Consider the following 23330-nt stretch of genomic DNA (forward strand, 5'->3'; position numbering starts at 1 on the left):
CTTGCTTCTAACTCTCACTCATACTCAGCATCCTTTTCCATCCCACTGTCACAGCCTGATCATTTCTCACCTGGTAAAATGTAGTAACAGGCCTCCCTGTCACTCTGAAATTTTCTGGATCATCCTGTCAAAATGATCCTTCTAAAACAAAAAATGTCTTCATGTTACTTCTCTGCTTAAAATCCTTTAATGAATCCTCTTACTGTCAAGGAGAGTTCAAATTCCTTATTAGATCTCACAATCAGGCTTTCATGAACCTCTAGCTGCTAGCTCCTTCAACATGCACCCCCCCCAATACTGATTTATTTCCAGTCTCCCAAATTCATCTTCCAATTTCCTATCCTCTTGCCTTCCATCATGCATTTTTCCAACATGCCTTCCAAAATGCAGTTTGTGGGAAATGTTCTCTACCAAGTTAATTCTTATTGGTCCTATAAGACACTTCGTGCCCGAATGTTGTGTTCACACTTCTGATCCATCACTCAATTCACTGTGTTGTGATTGTCTGTTCTCTGGATTGTCTTTTCCTCATGGACAAAATCAGAGTCTAATTCATTTTTCTACCTCTAGTTCCTGTCACATGCTCCAGCATTTGTAGGAACTCAGTAAATGTTTATCTGATTTAATGAATATATAGAACTGTGCTGTCAAAAATGCTCCTTGGACTGATTATATCCAAGTAGACAGTGTTTTGGAATTATTTCCTCATTGTTAAAAGCGTTCAGCCAAGGGATGGCTTCTTTGATCAGCTGCACTGGCCTCTACAATTCCTGCTGGGCAAACATACGAAGCCCCTTCCACACCTCCTACCCGCACAAGCCCAAGCACATATTCCTGAAATGCTAATATGAACCATTCCTCCCAATCCATTCACCTCATTCAATTCCACTCTTGCTTCCCTTAGCTGCTGATTTTCCTACTCCATACTGCTATATGGCATGCTGTGGTGCTTATGAGCACAGGTCCTAGTGTAAGACTGCCTGGTCTGAACCTCAGCCCACCAACTTCCTAAGCGAGTAACCTTGGACAAGTGACTAACTGTCCTTCACCTCAGTTACTGACCTGTGCTCAATATCATATGCAGAAAGACAGCTATTTAGAGTTCTTTTGAGAATCAAATGATATTACAGGTAAACAGTCGGTGCAACGCAGTAAGCACTCAATAAATATTTGCTCTCTTGATCTTATTCTGACTTTGACATTTCTGATCAGTTCAGCAAACATTTACTGTCTATTAGTTGCCAGGCATGAGGGGGTGGTGAGGTGGGCAGGCACTGTCTACACCGAGAATATCAGAGCCCTTGGGTTTGATGCACTTTGTTGTCATTCCAGTGAGGAGCTGAACTCCTGAATAAAGTCTTGCTCTCTCATCCACTCGGCTTGTCTGTCTCTTTAGGGGAGACCTAGCTCAGTCCACAAGTAAATAGTCCAAGAAGCACCTCTCATGAGACCAAGAAAGAATTAGCAGTGACCATATATCCCCATAACTGGCCCTCAGGATGAAGAATCATTCACTCATTCATTGGTCCATTTATTCATTTGACAAGTATGTTTTAAGTGTTAACCATGTCCTTAGATCCAGTGATAGGCACTGGGGCTATAATGTGAGCAAGACATGATCCTGCCGTCAGGAAGCTTCCAGCCTGTGAGCAGAGGACTCCAGCTTTAGTGCAGGCTGGGAGGGTGGGGCTGCTTCTCCCACAATCTGTGCTCCCTGTGCTCCCCAAACCCACCAAACAGCCTCTGGGGCTCAGGATACCCTTTTGAGGGCTTTGTCTATACCCTGGATGCTTTCACCAGAGTATCCAGTGAATTCCCACTGCTGTTCAGCTTCCACGTATAACTTAGCAATTTCAGCACCAAGCAGGAGGCCTCACAGGTCCCTGGTTAGGTGGAACAGAAGAGAACTAAGGCCAGGCAACTCTTTTGGGGGAGACTGGGATTATCCCGTGAATTTTATAACCATCTCCATTTTTTTTTTTAATTTATTTATATTTATTTTTGGCTGTGTTGGGTCTTCGTTTCTGTGCGAGGGCTTTCTCTAGTTGCGGCAAGCGGGGGGCCACTCTTCATCGCGGTGCGCGGGCCTCTCAGTGTCGCGGCCTCTCTTGTTGCGGAGCACAAGCTCCAGACGCGCAGGCTCAGTAGTTGTGGCTCACAGGCCTAGTTGGTCCGCAGCATGTGGGATCTTCCCAGACCAGGGCTCGAACCCGTGTCCCCTGCACTGGCAGGCAGATTCTCAACCGCTGCGCCACCAGGGAAGCCCCTCCATTTTAATTTATATTCCCTTTAGAGTCTCTGGTATGGGATCATTCTTTTCCTTTTTATGAGCTAAAACAGAATCTACTTTTTGGAAGCGTAGGGTACACAGCCAGTTATGCCCAGATTCTTTCTTCCCCATCCAAAGTTACAAATTGACATGTCACCTCCTTGCAAGTTTACTCTCAACTCTGCTAGACAAAATAGTATTTCCTTAGCCAAATCTACATTTTAAATTTGTTTGTTTGTTTGTTTATACTCTGCCTTTTTAGCAAAAGACCTGAGATGGTTTATAAGAAGTATAGCATAAAGAAAATCATAAACTATAAAAATTACAATGAGAAAATTTCAATATAAACAGAAGCTCTAGATACAAAAAGAAGAAATGAATTTCATATTAGTGATCCATAAGTTCTTACCCTATTGTTATAATTCAGTCTAAAACTTTGCTCTGTACTTTCAGGCAAAGTGAAAAGAAAAACTCAGTTGGGTACCAAAAATCTCATTACCAGGGAAGAAGAATCCTACCTGTTCCTCATGGGTAATAAAGCTTTTCTAACTTCTCATTCAGAGACATTTTCACATTTGACTTCATATAGGAGACATTGGATCTGTAGCAGATAATTTAACATCCCTCAAAAGAAGCTCAGGGCATATTCAGGGCAACATCCTAAAAGGCAACTCATTGAAAGTAGCTCCACAAGGGGCAATGTGGTCCAAGCCCTCAGCTTTCACATGCTTCAGACTAATGAAGAACAAGACCTGGGCTCTGCAATGGTTCTGTAAAGTATCCCCTGGGGCTGTCACTGGGGTTTGGATAGGGAACTGACCAGGCCGGGTGTGAAGAGCCCCAGTAGGAGTGGCCCTCAGTGTCACACAAAGGACCTTGGACTAGACCCTACAAGAAGTCCTTAGAGAGTTTTAAGCAGAAGCCTGGTGCAGTCATGTTTGGATATTAAAAAGAACACCTTGCAATGTGTAGGAAATATCAGAGCAGCCAAGAACAGAAGCAGGAAAATCAGCCAGAGAGTCCGTTGGAGAAAATCAGGGGGGAAGTGTTGAAAGTCTAAAATAAGCAGAAGCTTTGGGATTGAAATGAAGGAACAAATAGGAAAAAAAAATGTCATGGTAATAGAATCGATAAGACTTAGAGACTTATTAAATGTGTTGCAGGTAAAGGCTATCATGTAGAAGATGTTTCATTAGTGCCTACACAGATCAACTTGTAGTGGCTATTCGAAGTGCAATTAGAAATAAGAATTTAGGGGCCAGTCCAGGCTCAGTTGAAAATAATGGATCAGTAATGTCTGCCATGGATGCAGAGTGGGAGGATGTTGGCATAACCGGTTTTTACCATTCTTATTCTCTGACAGAGGAAACATAAAAAAGTACTGTGTGTTTTGAAATGTGCACACTGTATGATTCCATGTATATGAAGGTCTAAAACAGACAAAACTAATTTATGGTGATAGAAGTCAGAACAGTGGTTACCTGGGATGGGTAGGTGGGTCGAGTATTGACCGAGAAGGGGCAAGAGGGAGTTTTTCCGGTCTGTAAATATTCTATATCTTGATCTGGGTGGTGATTTTATAGGTGTATACATTGGTCAAAGTTCATTAAGCTATGTATCCTTAAGATTTGTGACCTTTATTATATGAAGGTCATACCTCAATAAAAAAAATGTGGAGGAAAAACTCCTTCCATGATCCTTTGGCTGAGGAAATGAACTAAGGTATAATATACAAGGAAACATTATTCCACAATTTGCCTTTATACACATGACACTCACCTGAATGCAAGGCATGCTTCTAGATCTATTCAGTTCCCTGTACAGTTTGGCCACTTCTTTCATAGTCTTGTCCTTTTCCTTAGCTGAGAACACATAAACTATAATGATCTGATCCACAGAGAACAGCTGGTCGTTTATTATGTGATCATACTCCAGGTCTGTCACTTCAGGGGTACAGTAAGTGCTACATTGGCATGTATTCCCTTCATTCCCACACAATGTCTGCCTTAAGACCACAGGACAAACCAGCTGGGAAGCAAGCCACACCTCCTTGCTCTCAATGGGGAGAGGAAGCCTAGAAATGTAATGGTAGAAATCATGTTTAAAGAACTGAAAGGAGAGAAAGAACATCATTTTTAAAAGTGCCAAAGAACCAAAGTGGCTACTTTAGTAAAGGATTGAAATTTAATTCTGGACAGAATTTTATTTGCCAATATGCTAAAATACTTGTCAATACACTAAAAGAGTTTGATGTAAATTTTTTCAGCTATATAGGCACCTATGGCTCTGAAACAAACTAAGCTAGGTATTCAGGGGTCCAATTAATCCAAATGGTTGCAAATAATTGACCAGTAAGAATGACAATAGAATGTTAATTGCAGTTTAACAATGTAAGAAGAATGCTGGTCTGTAAGATATTTACTATTTCCTCTTAGAAATGGGGAAACTGAGGCTTGGGAAATTCAATAATTTGACCAAAAACACACAAGTAGTAAATGACAGCTGGAATTTGAACCAGTGTGCATTTTTTTTCTATTATTGTACTGCTGCCTCACTGACTTCTGAAGATGAAATACCTATAGCATACTTCTGAGTTGATTTATGTCTATTAATAGAGGGGATAAGACATGTAACCCAATAGCCAGAATAGAAATCAGAATGCTAAATCCAGATCGGTCACTCTCAATGTGACTGTAAATTTTCTGACTCCTTTGTACCTCAGTATTAACATCTGTAATGTAGGGGTAAGTTCACATTTCCACAAAACTTCTAGGGAAGTTATGAGGCTTATAAAACCAAGTTTTGTGGGACTTCTCTGGTGGTCCAGTGGTTAAGACTGTGTTTCCCCTGCAGGGCACATTGGTTCCATCTCTGGTCAGGGAACTAAGATCCTGCATGCCGTGTGGCTAAAAAAAAAACAAGTTTTTTTTTAGAGAAAAAACCCACAAATTTTGTGCATTTTAATTATGCTTAAAGAATTATTAAAAGATGCTGAAGTTTGTTTTAAAAAAAGTTGCTTAAAACTGGCATTCCTGGGTAGCTAGAAAAGTATTTTTTATTATCATTAAATTATTCAATGTTGGCTTCATTATCTTTACCCTGAACCTGAGGAACTTAATATTAATAAATGTGAAAAATACCCAGTTATGTTTGTTGAAGTCATGCTTTTTGAAATGTCTTGATGTCGCCCCTCGATAGAAACACATTTCTACATAATGATGGTTATATATTTACTTGTCATAAGAAAATCCATGCTTGCAAATATAAGACAGTATATCAGTACTTGCCTTAATGCCCCCCCAGATCTATTTTCAATGTCTTTTTTTCCCCTTTCTCAGCATAATGTTTATTAGTGAATTTAGATACAGGCCAACTTAGAAGTGGATCTTCTTTTATGGAAAGAGAGGCAGATAATTTCAATAGAGTATTTTTGCTCTAATCAATTGTGTACTCATTATAGTAAAAGTTTATATATATGTATGTATGCTAGTGTGTGCATGTAGTGGAATAGTTCATATATTCAAAAAATATGAAGAATAATAAAACAAACTACTACCCAGCTTTATCAAATCTTAATATTTTACTACATTTGCTATAAATATATATATATTTTTGGCCACGCCACATGGCTTGCGGTATACTAGTTCCCCGACCAGGGACTGAACCCGGGCCTTCAGCAGTGAAAGGTGGAGTCCTAACCACTGGACCGCCAAGGAATTCCCCATTTTTTTCATTATTATAATTTTAGATATAACTGAAATTTCCAAGGAGTCTTGCCTGATTTCACTCAACTTTGTACCCTGATCTTGGTATATGCCATTCTCATGTATGTTATACAAATATGTCATAATCCATAATCTAGCAGGGTTAAGAATTTTAGCTGCCAGCAACAGAAACAAACTGACTAATTTAAGTAAATAAACAAAAATAAAGGAATTTATTAAAGAACTTAGAAAACCTTTGGAAGGGTGGAAGAATCAGGTTTGCAGGCTTCACTGCCAGGGAAAACATCCAGTGGGGACACCACAGTCACAGCTGTGGAGGAGACTCTACAGTTTGCACTGCCAGCCCTGACCAGGACACGGCTACGAGAGCTACAGCCACTGCAGCTTCTGGAAGTCACTGGAGCTGCTCCTCCCACCTACAGGGGGTCTGGGCAGCCTCTGCAGCTGCCTGAAAGTCTGGAGCAGGCTCTTGGGATTGGTGGAGCCTGAATCATGTGCCTGGACCCTAACTTCAGAAGAGACTGAGAAAGCAAGAATCTGGCATTTTTGGCATCTAGAGTGGAAATGCGCTCTGCCTCAGCAGGTAGGGGAATCCCCTCATGTGGAAAGTAGGTTCAGAGGCTGGATGGTCAAAACAAATTAGCAGTTGTCCACAATTTATACATTCTCTTGTTAATGGACATTTAGGTAGTTTCCAATTTTCCACTATCACAAACTGCTGCAATGAAATTTCTGTACATTTTCTTTTTCTGTACATAAGACTTTAATTATAATGTAGTTAAACTTATCCACCCTTTCCCTTATATTTGTGGGGGGTTTTCTTGTGCTTAAGAATTTATTTTCTACCTCAAAGTGATAATGATATTCTCCTTATGCTTCTTCCAAATGTTTTATTATTTTGGCTTTTTATATGTAACTCTTTAGTCTACCTGGGGTTTATGATGGGAATTGGGAATCTAATATAGATAGTTAGATAGATAGATGATAGATAAGCAGTTGTAGCACCACATTTGGAATAGGCCATTATTTCCTCTCTGGTTTGTAATGTTATCTCTGTTGTATATCAAGTTTCCATATGTGTATGGGGCTGTTTGGGGCTATCTATTCTGCTCCATTGGTCTAACTAGCCTGGTGCCAATACCACAATATCTTAGTTACTAACACTTCAAAAAAGGTCAGCAAGGCCTCCCTTTGTTTTTCTTCAAGTGTATTAATGTTATTTCTAGAATTAGGTATCTTACACCCCAAAGAGCAAAATGATAAAAAAAGAGAACTTTTTCATGTATGGTTTGTATACAACATGAGTCACAAAGAGCAACAATACCACCTTTGCCAGTGGCTGGACAGTAGCAGAGAGCTCAGAGAAGGAGGCAGGGAGTTATCATCAAAGACATCAGGTGTGTTTGGAGTTAAGGCTCTGATCTCCCACCCTGTAAAGAACAGGCTGCTAGGAGCTCCAGTCTCAGTGATACTCGTTTTCCCATGACCACTTACTCCTCCATCCCCATGTTTGCCTTCACAGGGGAACACAGAGTGTATCAACATCAGGGCCCCTGGAGACGCCTTCTGAGCATCCCTGAGTAATTCCAATGTGCCAGCTAGTGTGCTAAGAGAGGTACATGATTGCTGAAGATCTCATAGCTAGTATGCTCTGCTAGTGTGTTATCAGGACCTTATACTGTTGTCCCTCTACGAGGTGTCCTCTGGGCACAGGATTGGGCTGGAAATTGAACTACAGCATGCAAACCATATGAAACAACGATTGCACATCAGATGAGCTTTCTTATGCATGGAGCTTATTTTTAATTCATGGGCTAGGTGAATACTGGATTAGGTGAATGCTGGGTTAGGTGAAGACTTTATGGTTTTTTAATTCAATATTTAGAGCCCAACTGTAGATTTAAAAGTTTCAGTTAGGGTTTGCAGAAATAGGCCATTATTGAATTGATATTCATCTCTTCAAATGTCACTGCAACTTGTATAGCTGAGCCATAAAAATAATTCTACATTTAAATATGAGATGATTGGGTTTTGATTTCTTACAACAAACTTGAAAGCCATTTTAGAGCTGCCTCACACAGTGCCTGCTTGCTTTATCATTGTAGATTTTAAAGGATTTGGACTTCGTTATTTGCTCCCAATTCTAGCCTAGGGTCAAGGCCCTCCATGATCAGGTCCCAACCCTGCCTATCCTATCTTCCACAGTCTAAGCATCAGTGAAACCAAACTGCTTAGCATTGTTCTGATTTGCCTGCACTGTCCCTCCTTCATGCCCCTGTTCTGCTGCTTACTCGCTGGGTCTTTGGGGGTGAGAAGGGCATGGTGGGATTAAATATTGTTACCCCTTAGGTGTGTCCTGGATGTTAAATGAAATCTTGCAAGAACAGTGTTTAGCATGGTACCTAGTGTATAGTAAGTGTTCAGTAAACGTTTACGGTCCCTGACCCAGTATCCAAATTCTCCCCGTCACTCGAGACCCTACTCAAAGGCTTCCTAAAAAATCCTTTAAAAAAATTTCTCCCTCCTCAAAACTTCCTCAGTGTTCTATCTATCTATACTGCTCCGACAGCACTTTATTCCTTATTTTCCATTGATTAATGGTATACATTCTTAATCTCTCTGTACAGACTTGAAGCCTTGGAGGGCAGGGACCAAGTCTGTACTGCTGGCTGTGACTGTACACCTGTGGGTGGCAGATGACAATTATTGGTTGAATGAAGTCATTCCATGGTCAGGTGTCTGGTAGCACTGCTTGTTTAGCGGCATTAGCAAAGTCTGCTGACAATGCTTCAGGTACTGGAAACATTTCCCTCGTGGCATTTACCACTTTTCTTAAAATTCATTGTCTTCACCAAATGTTACAGAAGCAATATTAGGATTGAGAGCTCTAGGGATTCTCAGCTCCTGGGAGTCCTGGCAGGTGTCTGCCCAAAATCAACCAAACCTCAGTGACTGGGAGACAATGTCAAGTTGATTCAATGTCTGCTGAGGTCCAGCTCCCTGGTTCGTAGACGGCTGTCTTCTCACTGTGTCCTCCCATGGTGGAAGGGGGTGAGGGAGCTCTCTGGGATCTCTCATAAGGGTACTAATCCCATTCATGAGCGCACAGCACTCATGACCTAATCAACTCCCAGAAGTCCCACCTCCAAACACCATCACATGGGTTTCAACATATGAATTTGGGAAACAAATGTTCAGTCTATGGTATAATATAAACAAAAAATCTGTGGGGTCCTCTGTAATTTTTCAAGTATAAAAAGGGTCCTGTGTCCAAAAGTTTGAGAACCTCTGTCTAACCCTTTTCCATATTACAACCTCAGTCATAGTATGTTCCTAGTTCAGCTCTATCTACCGCTGCCTTCAACACTAAAATAACCCTCATTCTTTAATAAGTAGTGGGAATCGTTAACTGGAGTGATGGATAGAGAGAGCCTGTGAATGGTACTGTCATTTGTCCTCCAGTATTTCATGTAGCTCTTATCTTCTTTTGTAAACCCTGGATACTGATTCCCATGTAGCCCTGGTCAATGAACACTTGAAACTTCCATGTGGCCAACAGTACTCCTGATATCTTGGCTATAGGAATATTGCTTGGAGCCATATATGTGTTTCCCAAAGTCCAGCCTAAATATTTGGATGTTACACAGAGATTATGGGGAAGATAAAGAAGTTCTATCATTAAGGATCTAACTATTCTCCAGTTACAAAAGGAGATAATAATATATTGTAAGATAAAAAGTAACAGGATGTTTCTGGACAGAACTAAAATAGGTAAAGAATTACAGAAGAGAATGTGGCAAGGGAGTCACATTTAATTTCAAGAAAGGCACTCTCCAGGAGAACAAAAGAGGAGAGCATTGCAAGAGTCATTGATGAAGTAGTTTTGAGATAAAAGGATCCTTTGCTCCATGAGCTAGTGTCTAGGATAGTGCATCCCAATCTCTTGTGAGAATCCTTTTTTTGTGCCCTTTCATGATATTGATCTCTCTAAAGGCACCAGGGCCTTCTTTATTAAAAAAATTATTTATTTATTTATTTTTGGCTGCGTCGGGTCTTAGTAGCAGTGCGCGGGCTTCTCTCTAGTTGTGGCACGTGGGCTCCAGAGCGCGCGGGCTCAGTAGTTGCAGTGTGTGGGCTCTGTAGTTGCGGTATGCGGGCTCTCTAGTTGTGGCGTGCATGCTTAGTTGCCCCACAGCATGTGGGATCTTAGTTCCCCGACCAGGGATCGAAGCCGTGTCCCCTGCATTGGAAGGTGGATTCTTAACCACTGGACCACCAGGGAAGTCCCACCAGTGGCCTTATAATAGCTAAAATCAATGGTCTAGTTTAAGACTTTGTACTACTTGATCTTTATTCAGCAGTTCATATAGCTGACCAAACTTTTGTTTTGTAAAACTTCTTTCTCTCCTTACTTCCATGTGATTATTCTCTAAAGTATTTTCTCCTTCTTGTCCTACCATTCTTCTGTAGTTTCCTTTACAGAATTTCCCACCATTGTTTCTTATAAACAAACAAAACCCCCAAACATTAGTGTCCCTCTGGGTTGTGTTCGGTTTTTTTATCCTTTTCCCTGAACTACTTCATTCTTAAGCCTTCTACCACACCCAAGCCCAAATGACTCTCATGTCTATATCTCCAGATCCATATTTCTAACTTACTACCAGGTATCTCTGCCTGGAGGCCATGCAGGCATCTCAAACTTAAAATGCCCAAAGCTTATCTTCCCTTCCGTCTCCTCCAAGACCTCCTCCTCCTCCTTTATTCCCTATCTCAGGGAGTGGTACCGCTATCCATCCGGGAACCCAAGCCAGAAACCTGGCTTGGGGTGTCATCTTCAACTCCTCCCTCTCCATATTCAATGGAACATTAAGTTCTCTTAATTCTAAATTAGACATGTTTCTGCAATCCAATCTCTCCTCTCTAGCCCCCAACAGCCTTCACATAAGTTCTCATCAATATTGTTATCAACAATAACATATTAGCAAGTTTCCCCTACCAGCAGGCTCTGCCACTTCCAATCCTTCTTTCTTTAGAATACAAGCCATCAGACTTAGGGATATCACTGCTGATAAAAGTTTAAAAAATGGTTTTGAGAACAGACATGGTGTGGGCCCCCCTTTTTAAAAAAATTTTCAGGGCACAAGAAACCATCCTCTACTCTGTTATTTCATACTAATAATTTTAGACTTATTAAAAGACTGTTCAACTTCAAAAACTAGAAAGTACCATACTCTCAGAATAGAATACAGTTCTTTAAATATATTTGGCTTTTAAAATAAAACACATGGATTTACTGGATGGAAACCACTGCTCTAGAATCTAGACTGCCATCAGAGTGATCTTTCACAAAGCAAAAATGACCACGTTTCCCTAGCTTGCAGACATCTGTATGTATTATACAACCATATACATTTATCCACAGCATCTACATGAATATCATTTTACTGGCTTTTAATGGCTATACAGTATTATTCATTGTATTGCCACGCTGGGGACATGTCTGTCGTGGTATATTTTAAGCATTTTAAAAAATATTAAATTTTAAATATCCCTTGTCACATACCACCTTGAGACCTTACAATAAAAGCCACTCTTCAGGGTAGCATAGAAGGCTATTTACAATCTGGTCTCAATTCACCTACTCCTCAGCAAGAACTTCCCCTAAATATGCCACTGTCAAATGAAAAATAATGCACAACCTAAAAGTTGAGAGTTATGTTTTATTCGGCAGACATTCTTAGGACTTCAAGCCCAGGAGACAGCCTTTCAGATAAATGCTGAGAAAACTGTTCCAAAGATCAAAAGCGGGCAGCCAGGATATATGGGAGTTTTTGCACCACCACCATGCAGTCGGAACAAAGGGTTACTGTTAATAAAAGAAAACTAGATATCCCGAGTTAAGGAATTTAGTGTTTTTCTACGTATGGGAAGATGCAAGATTCTGGGCTGGGGACTTCCCTGGTGGCGCAGTGGTTAAGAATCCGCCTGCCAATGCAGGGCACACGGGTTCGAGCCCTGGTCTGGGAGGATCCCACATGCCACGGAGCAACTGGGCCCGTGAGCCACAATTACTGAGCCTGCGCGTCTGGAGCCTGTGCTCCGCAACAAGAGAGGCCGCGATAGTGAGAGGCCCGCGCACCGCGATGAAGAGTGGCCCCCGCTTGCCACAACTAGAGAAAGCCCTCGCACAGAAACAAAGACACAACACAGCCATAAATTAATTAATTAAAAAAAAAAAAAAAAAAGAGTCTGGGCTCACTGAAATCATTCCTTTGATATGCACCTCAGCTATCCGGGGCCAGCATCCTGTGTTTCCTCAGGCTGCTTCATCAGGGGTGGCAAGGTCTGTGTTATGGTCTGAATTATATTCCCTCCCTCCAATTCATATGTTGAAGCTCTAACCCCCAATATGACTGTATTTATATATCTGTATCTATGCCATATCATCTATACATTGTAAAATAGTTATCTAGCACTTTTTAAACCATAAAGATATGGAAAAAAATCCTCAGTATTTCCCTTAATGTCAAGCAAACAAGCTTTCCCATTTTTTTCTTAATATATTTCTTGTTAACCCATTGCCAAAGGTCACAAAATACATGTGTGCCTTAGGATATTTAGGCCATCATATAATCCACACAAATGGAAAAAGTTCAAGAGCATGGCTTATTAACAGCAATGTTGGCTAACACATATCACTATTGTGTCAGATGTTGTGCTGTCACAGGTGCTTCTTCTCCATTTTGAAATTTAATTTCCATATCCTATGATGTGGTACTATTATTATCCTCATTTTACAAATAAGGAAACTGAAATTTGGAGAGATTAAGTGATTTGTCCTAAGCCACACCACTAACCAAGGACTTCAAAGAAAATAAGGCGGAGGTTAATTATGTTGCTCAGTTTGGAATTAATATTTTCTCACCAAAAATATATTTTTGGGACAAAATAATAAATATATCTTATTACATTGATTTTACAATAGGAAACATCTCTCTCTAAGGAAAAAACTTATTTTTGTCTGCTTATCTAGTTAATCATCTAAGACAAAATGACTTCATGTGATTAGCTAGAAAAAATATTCTCGCCTATGCTGGTATTGAGTTATATTTAATACAGGTTCTCTTAGATTCTTACTTAAGTTTTCAACATTTCTTATTCCTTTACCCCATTCAACTTCCTCTTATAGAGAAAACCAAATGAAGAAAAATGGTGAAAATAAGGAGTGATGGGCTGTTAAGTATAATTATTCAGTTATCTCAGACTCTGCAGTGTCCTGGAAAATTATCATCCAGCAAATACTCACTACTGTACTGTCAAGATATGTATTTTTTTTTTTTTTTTACTATTATCTTGAAAGTTTCATTTTCTTGCCTCTTTTCGGAAAGAAAGGGGGAAAAGTAGAGTACGATCCCTTTGCAGCAAAGAAACAGTATTTTATGTTATCAGTGCACTTTAGCATTACTTTTTTCATTGAACAAATTTTATTTTGACATTGATAATTCTGTAGATCAACTTATACCTCAAACACCCTTTGTCAAAATTTATCGACTGACCCTATAGGATCCAGTGTCTACTGGACTGGGTCTGAGGTAGTAGCCATGGCCCAAGGGTTCCCAGAACTTATAGTGGAACTGGGAAGATTCACAACAAAGCTTGAAGCATTTTTCATATAGCAGATCTTACTTATAAGGTTGCTTTTGGCAGTAGCTTTGCACCACAACAAGGGTGAGCTTTGATTCCTCCTGAGGTTGACAGCCACATCCTTGCCCCCAATCTAAAGATCTTTTAGACCCTTTAAAAGATCTTCATCTTTATGACAGACTAACCTGGAATAGAAAATAATAAATGATGTAAGGAAAGTATTAGCATCTTATTGTATTCTTATTTATTTATATGTCTCATTGAATGCTAAACTTTCTTGAGGGTACTTTTTTTTCACTTTTGTATTTTCCACCAAGAAAAATTACTTCTTGTCTACAATCAATACGTATTTATTGAACTGATTAGGAATTTCAACTGGAAAGGCACAATACAGAATTACTAAATTTCTGGTGCCTGATGACTTGGGTTTGGATTCTAACTCTGCTATTTACTTCCTGTATGACCTGGTGCAAGTGACCAAAACTCTCTAGCTCTAATTTCCCCGACTCAAAAGTGGATTAAATGAGATAATGAATGTAAAGTACTTGGCACTTCTTAAGTGCTATTTATACAATGAGTATATACTGGGCTCCTACAATGCTTTAGGTTAGAGGTAAGTGCTGGTAATAAGAGTACAAAACAGGCGAGGTTCCTGTCTTCATGGAGCTCAAGGTAGTTGGAGAGACACACATAAAAAAAATAATCACACAAATAAATTAATTACAAATTGCCATGAAAAAAAATTAAGAATTCAATGAGTGGTTGTATGAGCAGGGCCTGATATAGATTGTTGAGGAAGGATTCTCTGAGGGAGTGGCATTTAAGCTGAAACTTGAAAGATGAAGAGATTCTCTATTTCCTCTCGTTCCTCAACTCTCTAATCCGGCTTCCATCTCTCTACCTAAATAGCTCTTGCTAAGGTCACCAGTGGTTTCCATATCACTATAATATATACATCTGGCATTTTTCATCCTCTTACTTGACCTCTTAGCACTCAACGCAGTTGATCACTCCCTCCTCCTTGAGACGCTGTCTTTCCTTGGCTTCTCTAATAATAGACGCCTCCTGATCTCTTATCCTCTGACTGCCTCTTCAGTCAGGCCCCTTTGTAGGTACATTTCCTTAAGTGTTTGGACGGCCTCGCCGTGAGCTGTAATTGTGAATAAAAACGCAGTCCTTTTGAGTCATAAAAAAGAAGTGTGTACACGTGAAGGCATTTTTTCGCCCCTCTCCTGGCTTCCGGTGAGCTGTATAAAACCACGAATATAAAACTTTCCGTTTCCAGCCGAGAGGCCCCTCTCCCGCGCGCGGACAGCACCTGTCCACAGGGCAGGCACGGGCATTCAACTTGACCCCAGCAGGCAAGTTTGCCCGAGGCGCGGGACGAGGCAGGGGTCAGGTCTCGCGCGGTTTTCCCGACCTTCACGACCGCGCCCGCCTGAGGCGAGCCCGGCCCCGCTCCGCGCGCAATCCTCACAGTTGAGTCCTCCACCGTCCCAGCGTTCCCCGCGCCCCTACCATCGAGAGCAGCTTCCGGCGTCGCTGGTGTAGGTGGGTGAAGAAGGAGCGGGCCCTCGCCGCCCTGTCTTAGTTCCTCGCGCTCTCTCGGGCAACATGGCGGGTGTGGAGGAGGCAGCGTCCTGCGGGAGCCACCTGAATGGCGACCTGGATCCAGACGACAGGGAGGAGGGAGCTGCCTCTACGGCTGAGGAGGCGGCCAAGAAAAAAAGACGGAAGAAGAAGAAGAGTAAAGGAGCTGCCACAGGTAAAGGGAGTTTTTATGTTTTCCCAGTCCCCGCCGGGATGGCCGAACGGCTCGACTCAGGCCCGGCGGGGCTGACAGGGACTAGGGAATTAGAATCCTGGACTGATTCCCAGGACTGAACGTGTGTCCGGGCCGAGCAGCAGATTCCCAGTCCCGGGGAGAGGCGGCTTCTCGCGTGGTATTAGGGACCTGGTGGGGGAGGGGTGGAGAAGAGGGTGCCTCAGCTTCTGTGGGGTCGCTGGGCCGGAGCCCCTGCATTGCCGGCGCTTAGCTCCCACGCAGACGGTGTGACGGACCTGAAGCCGTGCCCAGGGCCCAGCCCAGCCCTCTCACCTTCCTCGCGGGTTGGCCGCCTCCTCAAAAATCTGGTTCTGACCCATACTGCCGCCTCCTTGCTGGAGCAACGTGGGACATATTTTCGTCGAGGGTTGGGGGTGGAGTAACCGACTCTTAGTGCCTCAGCAGCACCTCCCCCCAGCATCCCAGTTTACGGAGAGATTTGTGTGGCGCGCTGCCCTTTTTGGGGGGTGTGTGTATGTATGTGAATGCCCACGCGCTCTTGTCACTGAGTAGTAATAGCAGGATGTGTGGTGGTGGTGCGACTCTTCACCTGCCTAATCCCACAGTATCGTCAAGCTTTTGGGCTTTTAGGCCTGGATTATGATGCCACTTGTAGGCAGTCTGGGTAGGATATTCTGTGGCTCCGAATGGAGCTTCTCTAAATCTGCTGGAAAGACAAGGAAAACAGCTGAAAGTTTTCAGTTGGATTATATTATGAGTTAGAAACTTAACTATTTGATTGTGAGAAGTAAGTGTTTTTGTTGCATCAAGGCCTTGGTTTTAGGAAGAGTTATTTGTACTGTTAAAATCAGCCACAGAAAGAGTGAGAGGACAGTGGAGAAGCCAGAAGTGATGAAGTGGAGTTGAGAGAGGTTAGAGAGGGTTAACCTGTATGCTTCTTCTGAAATTTGGTTAGATGGGAGTTGAAGAGGGAGAGCTGTAAGGGCTGGGACGCTTCCAGAGCAAAATTGAATCCCAGGACATAGTCTGGTGGCTGTTCCTGGCTTTCAGATGAAATCCAGACTCTTCAGTTTGTCCTTTTAAGGTGTTCAGCAGACTGACCCTAATATATCTTTAACAGATGTATCTCTCAGGATGATTTCTCTGCTGTAGCCAGCATGTCACTTCATTATGTGCTACATGGTAATACTACCTCTTTTTACGCATACATGTTACTCCTATAGCTACGTTCTAATCACTTCTACAGCAAGGCCTGCTCTTGTGCTTAGCTGTTGGAGAAGTTTGTTTTTTAGTAATGGAATATCTTTTCCTACTTATTTTTATTTTACCCAGCCTGGCTTGACAATTTCTTTCTTCCTGAACCCCTGAAGCCCGCAGGGCCCCACAGAAATGCTCTTACTAAGGCCTTCAGCATTTATGGCCCATCTTAAGTCCTTGCTTGGTTAATAAAGTATTTGTTGTAGTCTAATTGTTAAATACTTTAAGAAAGTTAAAACTACTTAAGGGTAGGGAACAACTTACAGTTTAGCTCCTAGCACAGAGAATGTGTAATGAGTATTTTGTTGAATGGGCAGTACCACTTCGATATGGAAGATTTTTCTGCCATTAAATAAATTTTATTCTGCTTCAAGTAATGTTTCTGCTTTTGTTTTCTGAACACTTATCAGGAAGACTTACGTGTTTTTTAGAATCCTTAGAACATATTCTAGTGGGAAGATCTTTATTAGATTTGATTTATGTTATTATATTTGATCAGCAGAGCAACAGGAACCTGATAAAGAATCAGGAGCCTCGGTTGATGAGGTAGCAAGACAATTGGAAAGACAAGCATTGGAAGAGAAAGAAAGAGTTGATGACGATGAAGGTAAATAGTTAATTTGATTTTTGTGGTTAGGAAAGCAAGAATATATGACATTCTTTAACCGAAGCTGCTTATTTGTCCGTATAGTCCAATATTCTCTGATGTTTTACTTAATTGATGTTAAAGCCTCAATGTCATAGATGAAAAGGAAAATGTATTTAGTTATTAGCCACTCTTTAAAAAGTTGGATGTGTTGAATGCTCAAATAACACGGATCTCAACTTTAAAAATGTACTTAACAAAAGGCCGAGTAGTGGGTGAGTATTAATAAGATAAAATTGAATGACTTTTTTTAACTAACTTTTATTGAACAACTAATATGTACTAGGCACTATCTTAGGATACTTTCATCCATTCTCATTTTACCCTCACAAAAACCAAGCAAACAGGAAATGATAGTTATATGATTTGCCCAATGTGACACAGCTAGTTTGTGTAGACTAATAGAGCCAGAGTTTCAAACCTAGCACCTGATTCCAAGTCTATTCCTTTTACTCTATCAAAGGTACTTCTCTTTATTTTCGAAGGAGCATGTTGGAGTGCTTCTAAAATCTATTATGAATTTCCTGACCCCAGATCCTTGTGGTATTTTGGAGCTTTTGCCAAAGATTTCCTTAAAGACAGTAACTCTTAGAATTGTCGGAATTGATGCTATCAGTAAGACAGTGGAGGGAGTGATTAGTTAGGAGAACTATTTTTATTCTACAGCCTCTTTTGGCAGAAGAGGAGATAGGGCTTTCCCATTCTTAATTATCTATTGCTGTGATCTACTGTTCTGCCTCAAGCACTGCCAGTTTGGGCTTATGCCTTCCAGTACTTAGCAACAAATACCTGCTGTACTTTATCATGTTAGGATAATGCAGAGCAGTTGTTTTTCCTTTAGAAGAATAAATTCTCTGCCTTCAAGGAGCTTACAGTCAAATTTAGTGGAAAAAAGTGCCAAGAATTGTTACCAAACCCGGACACCAGGTTGCGGCAAAGGAAAGTACAGCGTTTATTGCAAAATGCCAAGCAAGGAGAATGGGCAGCTCATGCCCAAGAGACCTGAAGGCTTTTAGAGAAGGGTTTTTAAAAGCAACATTAGAGGTGAGGGTTGCCAGGTGCCTGATCAGCTTGTGGACATTCTTCTGATTGGTTGGTTGTGCAGTAACAGGGTGACTTTTTGGGAATCTCAGTTATTAGTTTTCTGGTTTCAACTGATCTGGAGTCTGTGTGCTGGTGGTCAGCATACAGCTAACTTTTTCCACCTGGTTGGGGATTTAGTATCTGCCAACCAACTCAAGGATATGGTTCAAGATATTATCTATAGCCCTTGAGGAGAAACTAAAGTTCCTTAACTTTGTTTTTATGGCCAAACTATTATTATTTTGTCTTGTTTGATTGTTTTCCTTTGTTCTTGCATTTTTCTCATGTCTCTGATTAAATTTGCTCTTTGGAACTCAGGGAAAGCCTAGGAGTCTAAAGCTTTTTCACAAAAGAGGTGGGAGACTTGGGGTCTGTCCCCAGGAAGGCCCCACAGGGTCCTGCTTGGTTTCAGATTCAAGGGAATAGTTAGCTTTTCCTTCTCCTTAAGCAAATCTCTTGTCCATTCTGCCTTGGTTTATGCTTCAGATTATAAACATATTTTGAACTCTTAACAAGAAAGGTATTTGTAAATTCAGGGTATTATAATAGATTGCTGTTGACCCACTGTGTGCAGAATATCAATCACAGTGCTAATTTGAAGACAGTGCCTGCCTTGTTTCATTGCACCTCTGCAAAGTTATATGAATCTCTTGACGTTGAAGGAGGAAATTTTGCTTGTCAGAATGGAAATCTTCAATGTACTAAAGAAGATTTTAGGAATATCAGTAGCTTTCTCCAGTTTGGGTTCATCATTTTCCTAATTCATTTTGATAATCAGGATCAACCAGTACTATTAAACTGTTGTGAGAAGTCTTTGAGAGGATGGAAAGCTAATATTTCAATATCTTTGTTCTAAAGGAAAACTGATTATTGTGGAGAGACAAAATGTAGAGTTGGAAAGATATACTGGTACCTGCAATAAAATTTATTGAAATTTGGAGGTGGAATTGTGGGCTGAATGCTGATGGAAAGCTCATTGGAAGGAATGGGACTTAAAACCAAACAAAAGAGACCATTTTGGGGCAGGACAAAGTGTAGTGAACAGTGCAAACTGGCCTCATTATGAGACGATTCATTGAGGGAGCTTTTGAGCAATTTTTTTACCGTTTTTCGTTTGTTTTTTCATTATTTGTTTCCTTCCGGTTTTATTAAGCTATAACTGGCATACAGTTCTGTGTGAGTTTAACGTATACAGCATAATGATTTGACTTAGATACATCATAAAATGATTACCAAAATAAGCTTAGTGAATATCGTAGTTATTTGTTCTTAGTTATTTTAGTTATTTGTGGGTAGATTAGCATACTTCAGAAATGATTGTTGAAATTTATTGAGCAGCATTTTTAGAAATTCAGACACTTAGGTCTATTTTTGATACCTTTATTTAAAATATTTTAACTCACTGTTTAATCTTGGTCATAATCGTATTCTTTATTTTTTCTCAAAGTTTAAGTGTATGGTCATTGAGCTTCAAGCAAAGTTGTTATGAAAACCGACAGGCAGATCATGGCTATTTTGTGTATTCTTTTGCCAGCTGTTTTTTGAAATAGTTCTTATTTTTGGTTATTGGGTTCTTTTGAAAATCTGAAAACTATAAACCTAGGAAAAGTAGAAATTTTTTTGTATACAATTTGATCCAGAAAGAAGGAGAACTCTTTTTCTCTAATAACAACTATGCAGGAAAAGATATTTTATTTATTTATTTATTTATATTTATTGGCTGCATCTGGTCTTAGTTGCGGCACATGGGATCTTCTTTCTTTGAGGCATGCAGGATCTTTCATTGCAGCGCACAGGCCCTTCGTTGCAGCGTGTGGGCTTCTCTCTAGTTGTGGTGCACAGGCTTAGTTGCCCTGCTGCATGTGGGATCATAGTTCCCCAACCAGGGATCGAACCTGAGTCCCCTGCACTGGAAGGCGGATTCTTTACCACTGGACCACCAGGGAAGTCCCAGGAAAAGATATTTTAAAATATGAGACCCCATTTACCTCTCACTGGATTAAGAATCAGGTGATATTCTTGGTTCAATTTTGCTGTTTATCTGTTACGATTATCTTGGGCATGTCCCTTAAACATTCCTTGTTACCTCATCGGGTTGCTTTAGGATCACATGAGGTCATGAAATACAGGTGTTTAACTGCAAAGCGTATATAAACTGTAACTATTATTATTTCATATGAAGTCATATAGTCACTATTACAGGTATTTCAGTAACACTAGTTATTTTTCTTTGCTTTAAAAAAAAAAGATGTTATTTAATACATTTTCTATTCTTAAAAATATCTTAATTCTTTTAGTAGAGTAAGTCAAAGTAAAGTTTACTAGTGCTTTTGATTGCACAAGTCAAATTCTGATACTTAAAGCTAACAGTATACAAAATTCTAAGAGTATTGGGTCAACTTTGTCGTATGCTATTTAAGATGCACTGTGTGTGGGCTTCCCTGGTGGTGCAGTGGTTAAGAATCCGCCTGCCAATGCAGGAGACACGGGTTCAAGCCCTGGTCCGGGATGATCCCACATGCCGTGGAGCAACTAAGCCCGTGCGCCACAACTACTGAGCCTGTGCTCTAGAGCCCACGAACCACAACTACTGAGCCCACGCGCCGCATCTACTGAAGCCCTTGCGCTCTAGAGCCCATGCTCTGCAACAAGAGAAGCCACCGCAGTGAGAAGCCCGCGCACCACAACGAAGAGTAGCCCCCGCTCGCTGCAACTAGAGAAAGCCCACGCACAGCAACGAAGACCCAACACAGCCAAAACTAATAAATTAAATAAAAAAAAAAAAGCACTGTGTGTGTGTGTGTGTGTACTTGTCTGCTTGTGCTTGTTTCGTCCCTCTGCTTATAAGGCTTAAGTGAACTTGACATGTCTTTTCTTAGATGGAGATGGTGATGGAGATGGAGCAGCGGGAAAGAAGAAGAAAAAGAAGAAGAAGAAGAGAGGACGTTAGTGTCTTTAGTTAATCCTACTTGCCAAATTAGAAGTGGTTATTAACCAGCAGATTTGAAGAGTAGATTTAAAGTTACTTAAGATCCTGGTATATGTTAGGGAAATAAATGTAGGCTTAATAGAGGTAGAATTTAGTGACACTCACAGCTATTTGGCAAGTACTTTGGTTTAACAGTCTTGTTATTTTCTTTAGCTGTTATTCAGCCAGGGGATGTTAATAATAAATTTGTTGCATTTTACTGCATGTTAGGGATGAGTTCCTAAAAACTTTTTAATTTAAAATTTGAATAATTCAAATAATTTTGTCAGTGATGACTAAAGTAATGCCACCAAGTGGTAATAGGATAAACATAGTTTGCAGTTCACCTGCCAGTTTTGATATTAAGAGATTCTTGACGAATATTTAATGAGGAGTCCCATTATTTAAAATTTGTGTATGGTGAATTTTTATTAATAACATGTATTGCACTATTTCAAATTCACTTAAAATATGATCCTACTTGTATTTTGTTTCTATAAACGATATAACCAAACGTCTTCATGGACCTGAAACTCTTAGGGAGACCAAGGGGAGACTGTATAGTATTGGGGAATAAAGGTTGGGTTGAGAATCAGAACAAGTTCTAATCTTGGATGCCCTTTGGTTATTGGGGACCATTGAGTGTCTGGCTAAACCTTCCTTTAAAATCTTCAGGCTGAAATTTTATGAATGAGAATATTGAGGGTTTGACTTTCATTTTTATCTCTGGGTTGAAATACTGAAATTATTTTTTAAGAAAGCTATTGGCTCTGCCAGCCATTCCCCTGATATGTCTCTAGGTGGAGATGGAATAGCCTTCTTTCTAGTCAGGCATTCTATCCTGGTTAGATCCTTCTACTCAGGATGTCAGTTTTGCCCCTAGCATAATCTGTATTTAATGAGCACAGATTACTTGCATTCCAGGAATCTCCAGGTATTATGATGTCATATTCCTTCCATTCAAAAATTGTTTGTAGTGTGCTTGTGAGACGTATTACCTGAGAATGGCTTGAGAAAGATCTATTTCTCCAAATACTCTAAAATTGCTTCCTAATGAAGGTAGATAAGCAGAGAGGAGCTTTAAGAGGCTGCTTTGTATTTGCCCTTGGTAGAATTCTTCCACTGACAGGTGTTTTAGTATGATGCCATCAGCCTTTGTTGTGCCTCCTCTGAGGATGTTGTTGAACTTAATGTTCATTATATTTCTTTATGAGCAGTCTTGAGAGACCCTTTTTTTCTGGTCTTAGTATCAAGAATAATTGTGCTTTTCCGAGTAATGTGTTTTATTGCAGAAGCACCATGAACTATGCAAATAACCTAGCCTTTTCTTTTTCTTTTTTTTTTTTTTTTTTGATATTGGCTACTAGAGGATTTAGAGTCAAATCTGGTTTTGTATTGGCCTTATTTCAGGTTGTATTTTAGGTTCTTTCTGTGTTTTGATTTTTGCTTTCTGATTTGCTTTGAATGTCTCTTATTTGTGTAGGCTGTCATAAATCACTTATGAAATAAGCCAAATACTGTAATCAGGGGCAGTTTACTGCCCTCATTTTCCTCATCTGTAAAGTGAGAGAATTGTAAGTGATAGTTAACAATAACTGCAATACAGATATTTATAATCATAGTTTTAGATAATAACTTGGACATAGTATGTTACAAGTTTCAAAGGTTATCCAAGATTTCACCTAGTTCCTCATTTTGTAGATGAGGAAACTGAGGCTTGGCGCATTTAGGCATTTGTCCAAGTCACAGCTAATAAGTGGTAAAGGCTAGGCTTCAACTTATTTCAATGACAAATTCTTTATTTTTTTCTCTAATGAACTTTTTGAGTCCTTTAACTATCTTGTCTTAATAATTTGTGGACAATATAAAAGGCATCTTTATTAGATTTGTAGATGAAATATAAAGCTGAGGATGATAATACTTTGGTTGACAGAAATCAAGATTTCAAAAGA

At 40.3% G+C, this 23330-nt stretch overlaps 1 protein-coding gene and 1 long non-coding RNA gene across 4 annotated transcripts in view; one reads left to right on the plus strand and one right to left on the minus strand.

Annotated features, from left to right (window-relative positions):
• Nucleotides 1-1970: 1970 nt before the first annotated feature.
• Nucleotides 1971-14971, minus strand: LOC309608904. The gene is made up of 2 exons (XR_014233154.1): nt 14618-14971; nt 1971-13823 (listed from the first exon to the last, which is right to left on the minus strand). It is a non-coding gene; the product is annotated as an uncharacterized lncRNA (long non-coding RNA).
• A 146-nt stretch (nt 14972-15117) lies between these two features.
• The window catches only part of METAP2 (methionyl aminopeptidase 2), a 33667-nt gene continuing 25454 nt past the window's right edge, over nt 15118-23330 (plus strand). The window contains exons 1-3 of one of the 3 annotated variants that reach the window (XM_082349548.1): nt 15118-15403; nt 17181-17288; nt 21290-21355. In XM_082349548.1, the coding sequence (XP_082205674.1) occupies nt 15253-15403; nt 17181-17288; nt 21290-21355 (325 nt within the window). In that variant the 5' untranslated portion in view covers nt 15118-15252. The remainder of the gene's footprint in view (nt 15404-17180; nt 17289-21289; nt 21356-23330) is intronic. The other 2 variants (XM_082349547.1, XM_082349546.1) reach the window with 2 other exon arrangements.

Source organism: Balaenoptera borealis (genome assembly GCF_965194805.1).
Source record: "Balaenoptera borealis genome assembly, chromosome: 13".
NCBI lineage: Eukaryota > Metazoa > Chordata > Mammalia > Artiodactyla > Balaenopteridae > Balaenoptera > Balaenoptera borealis.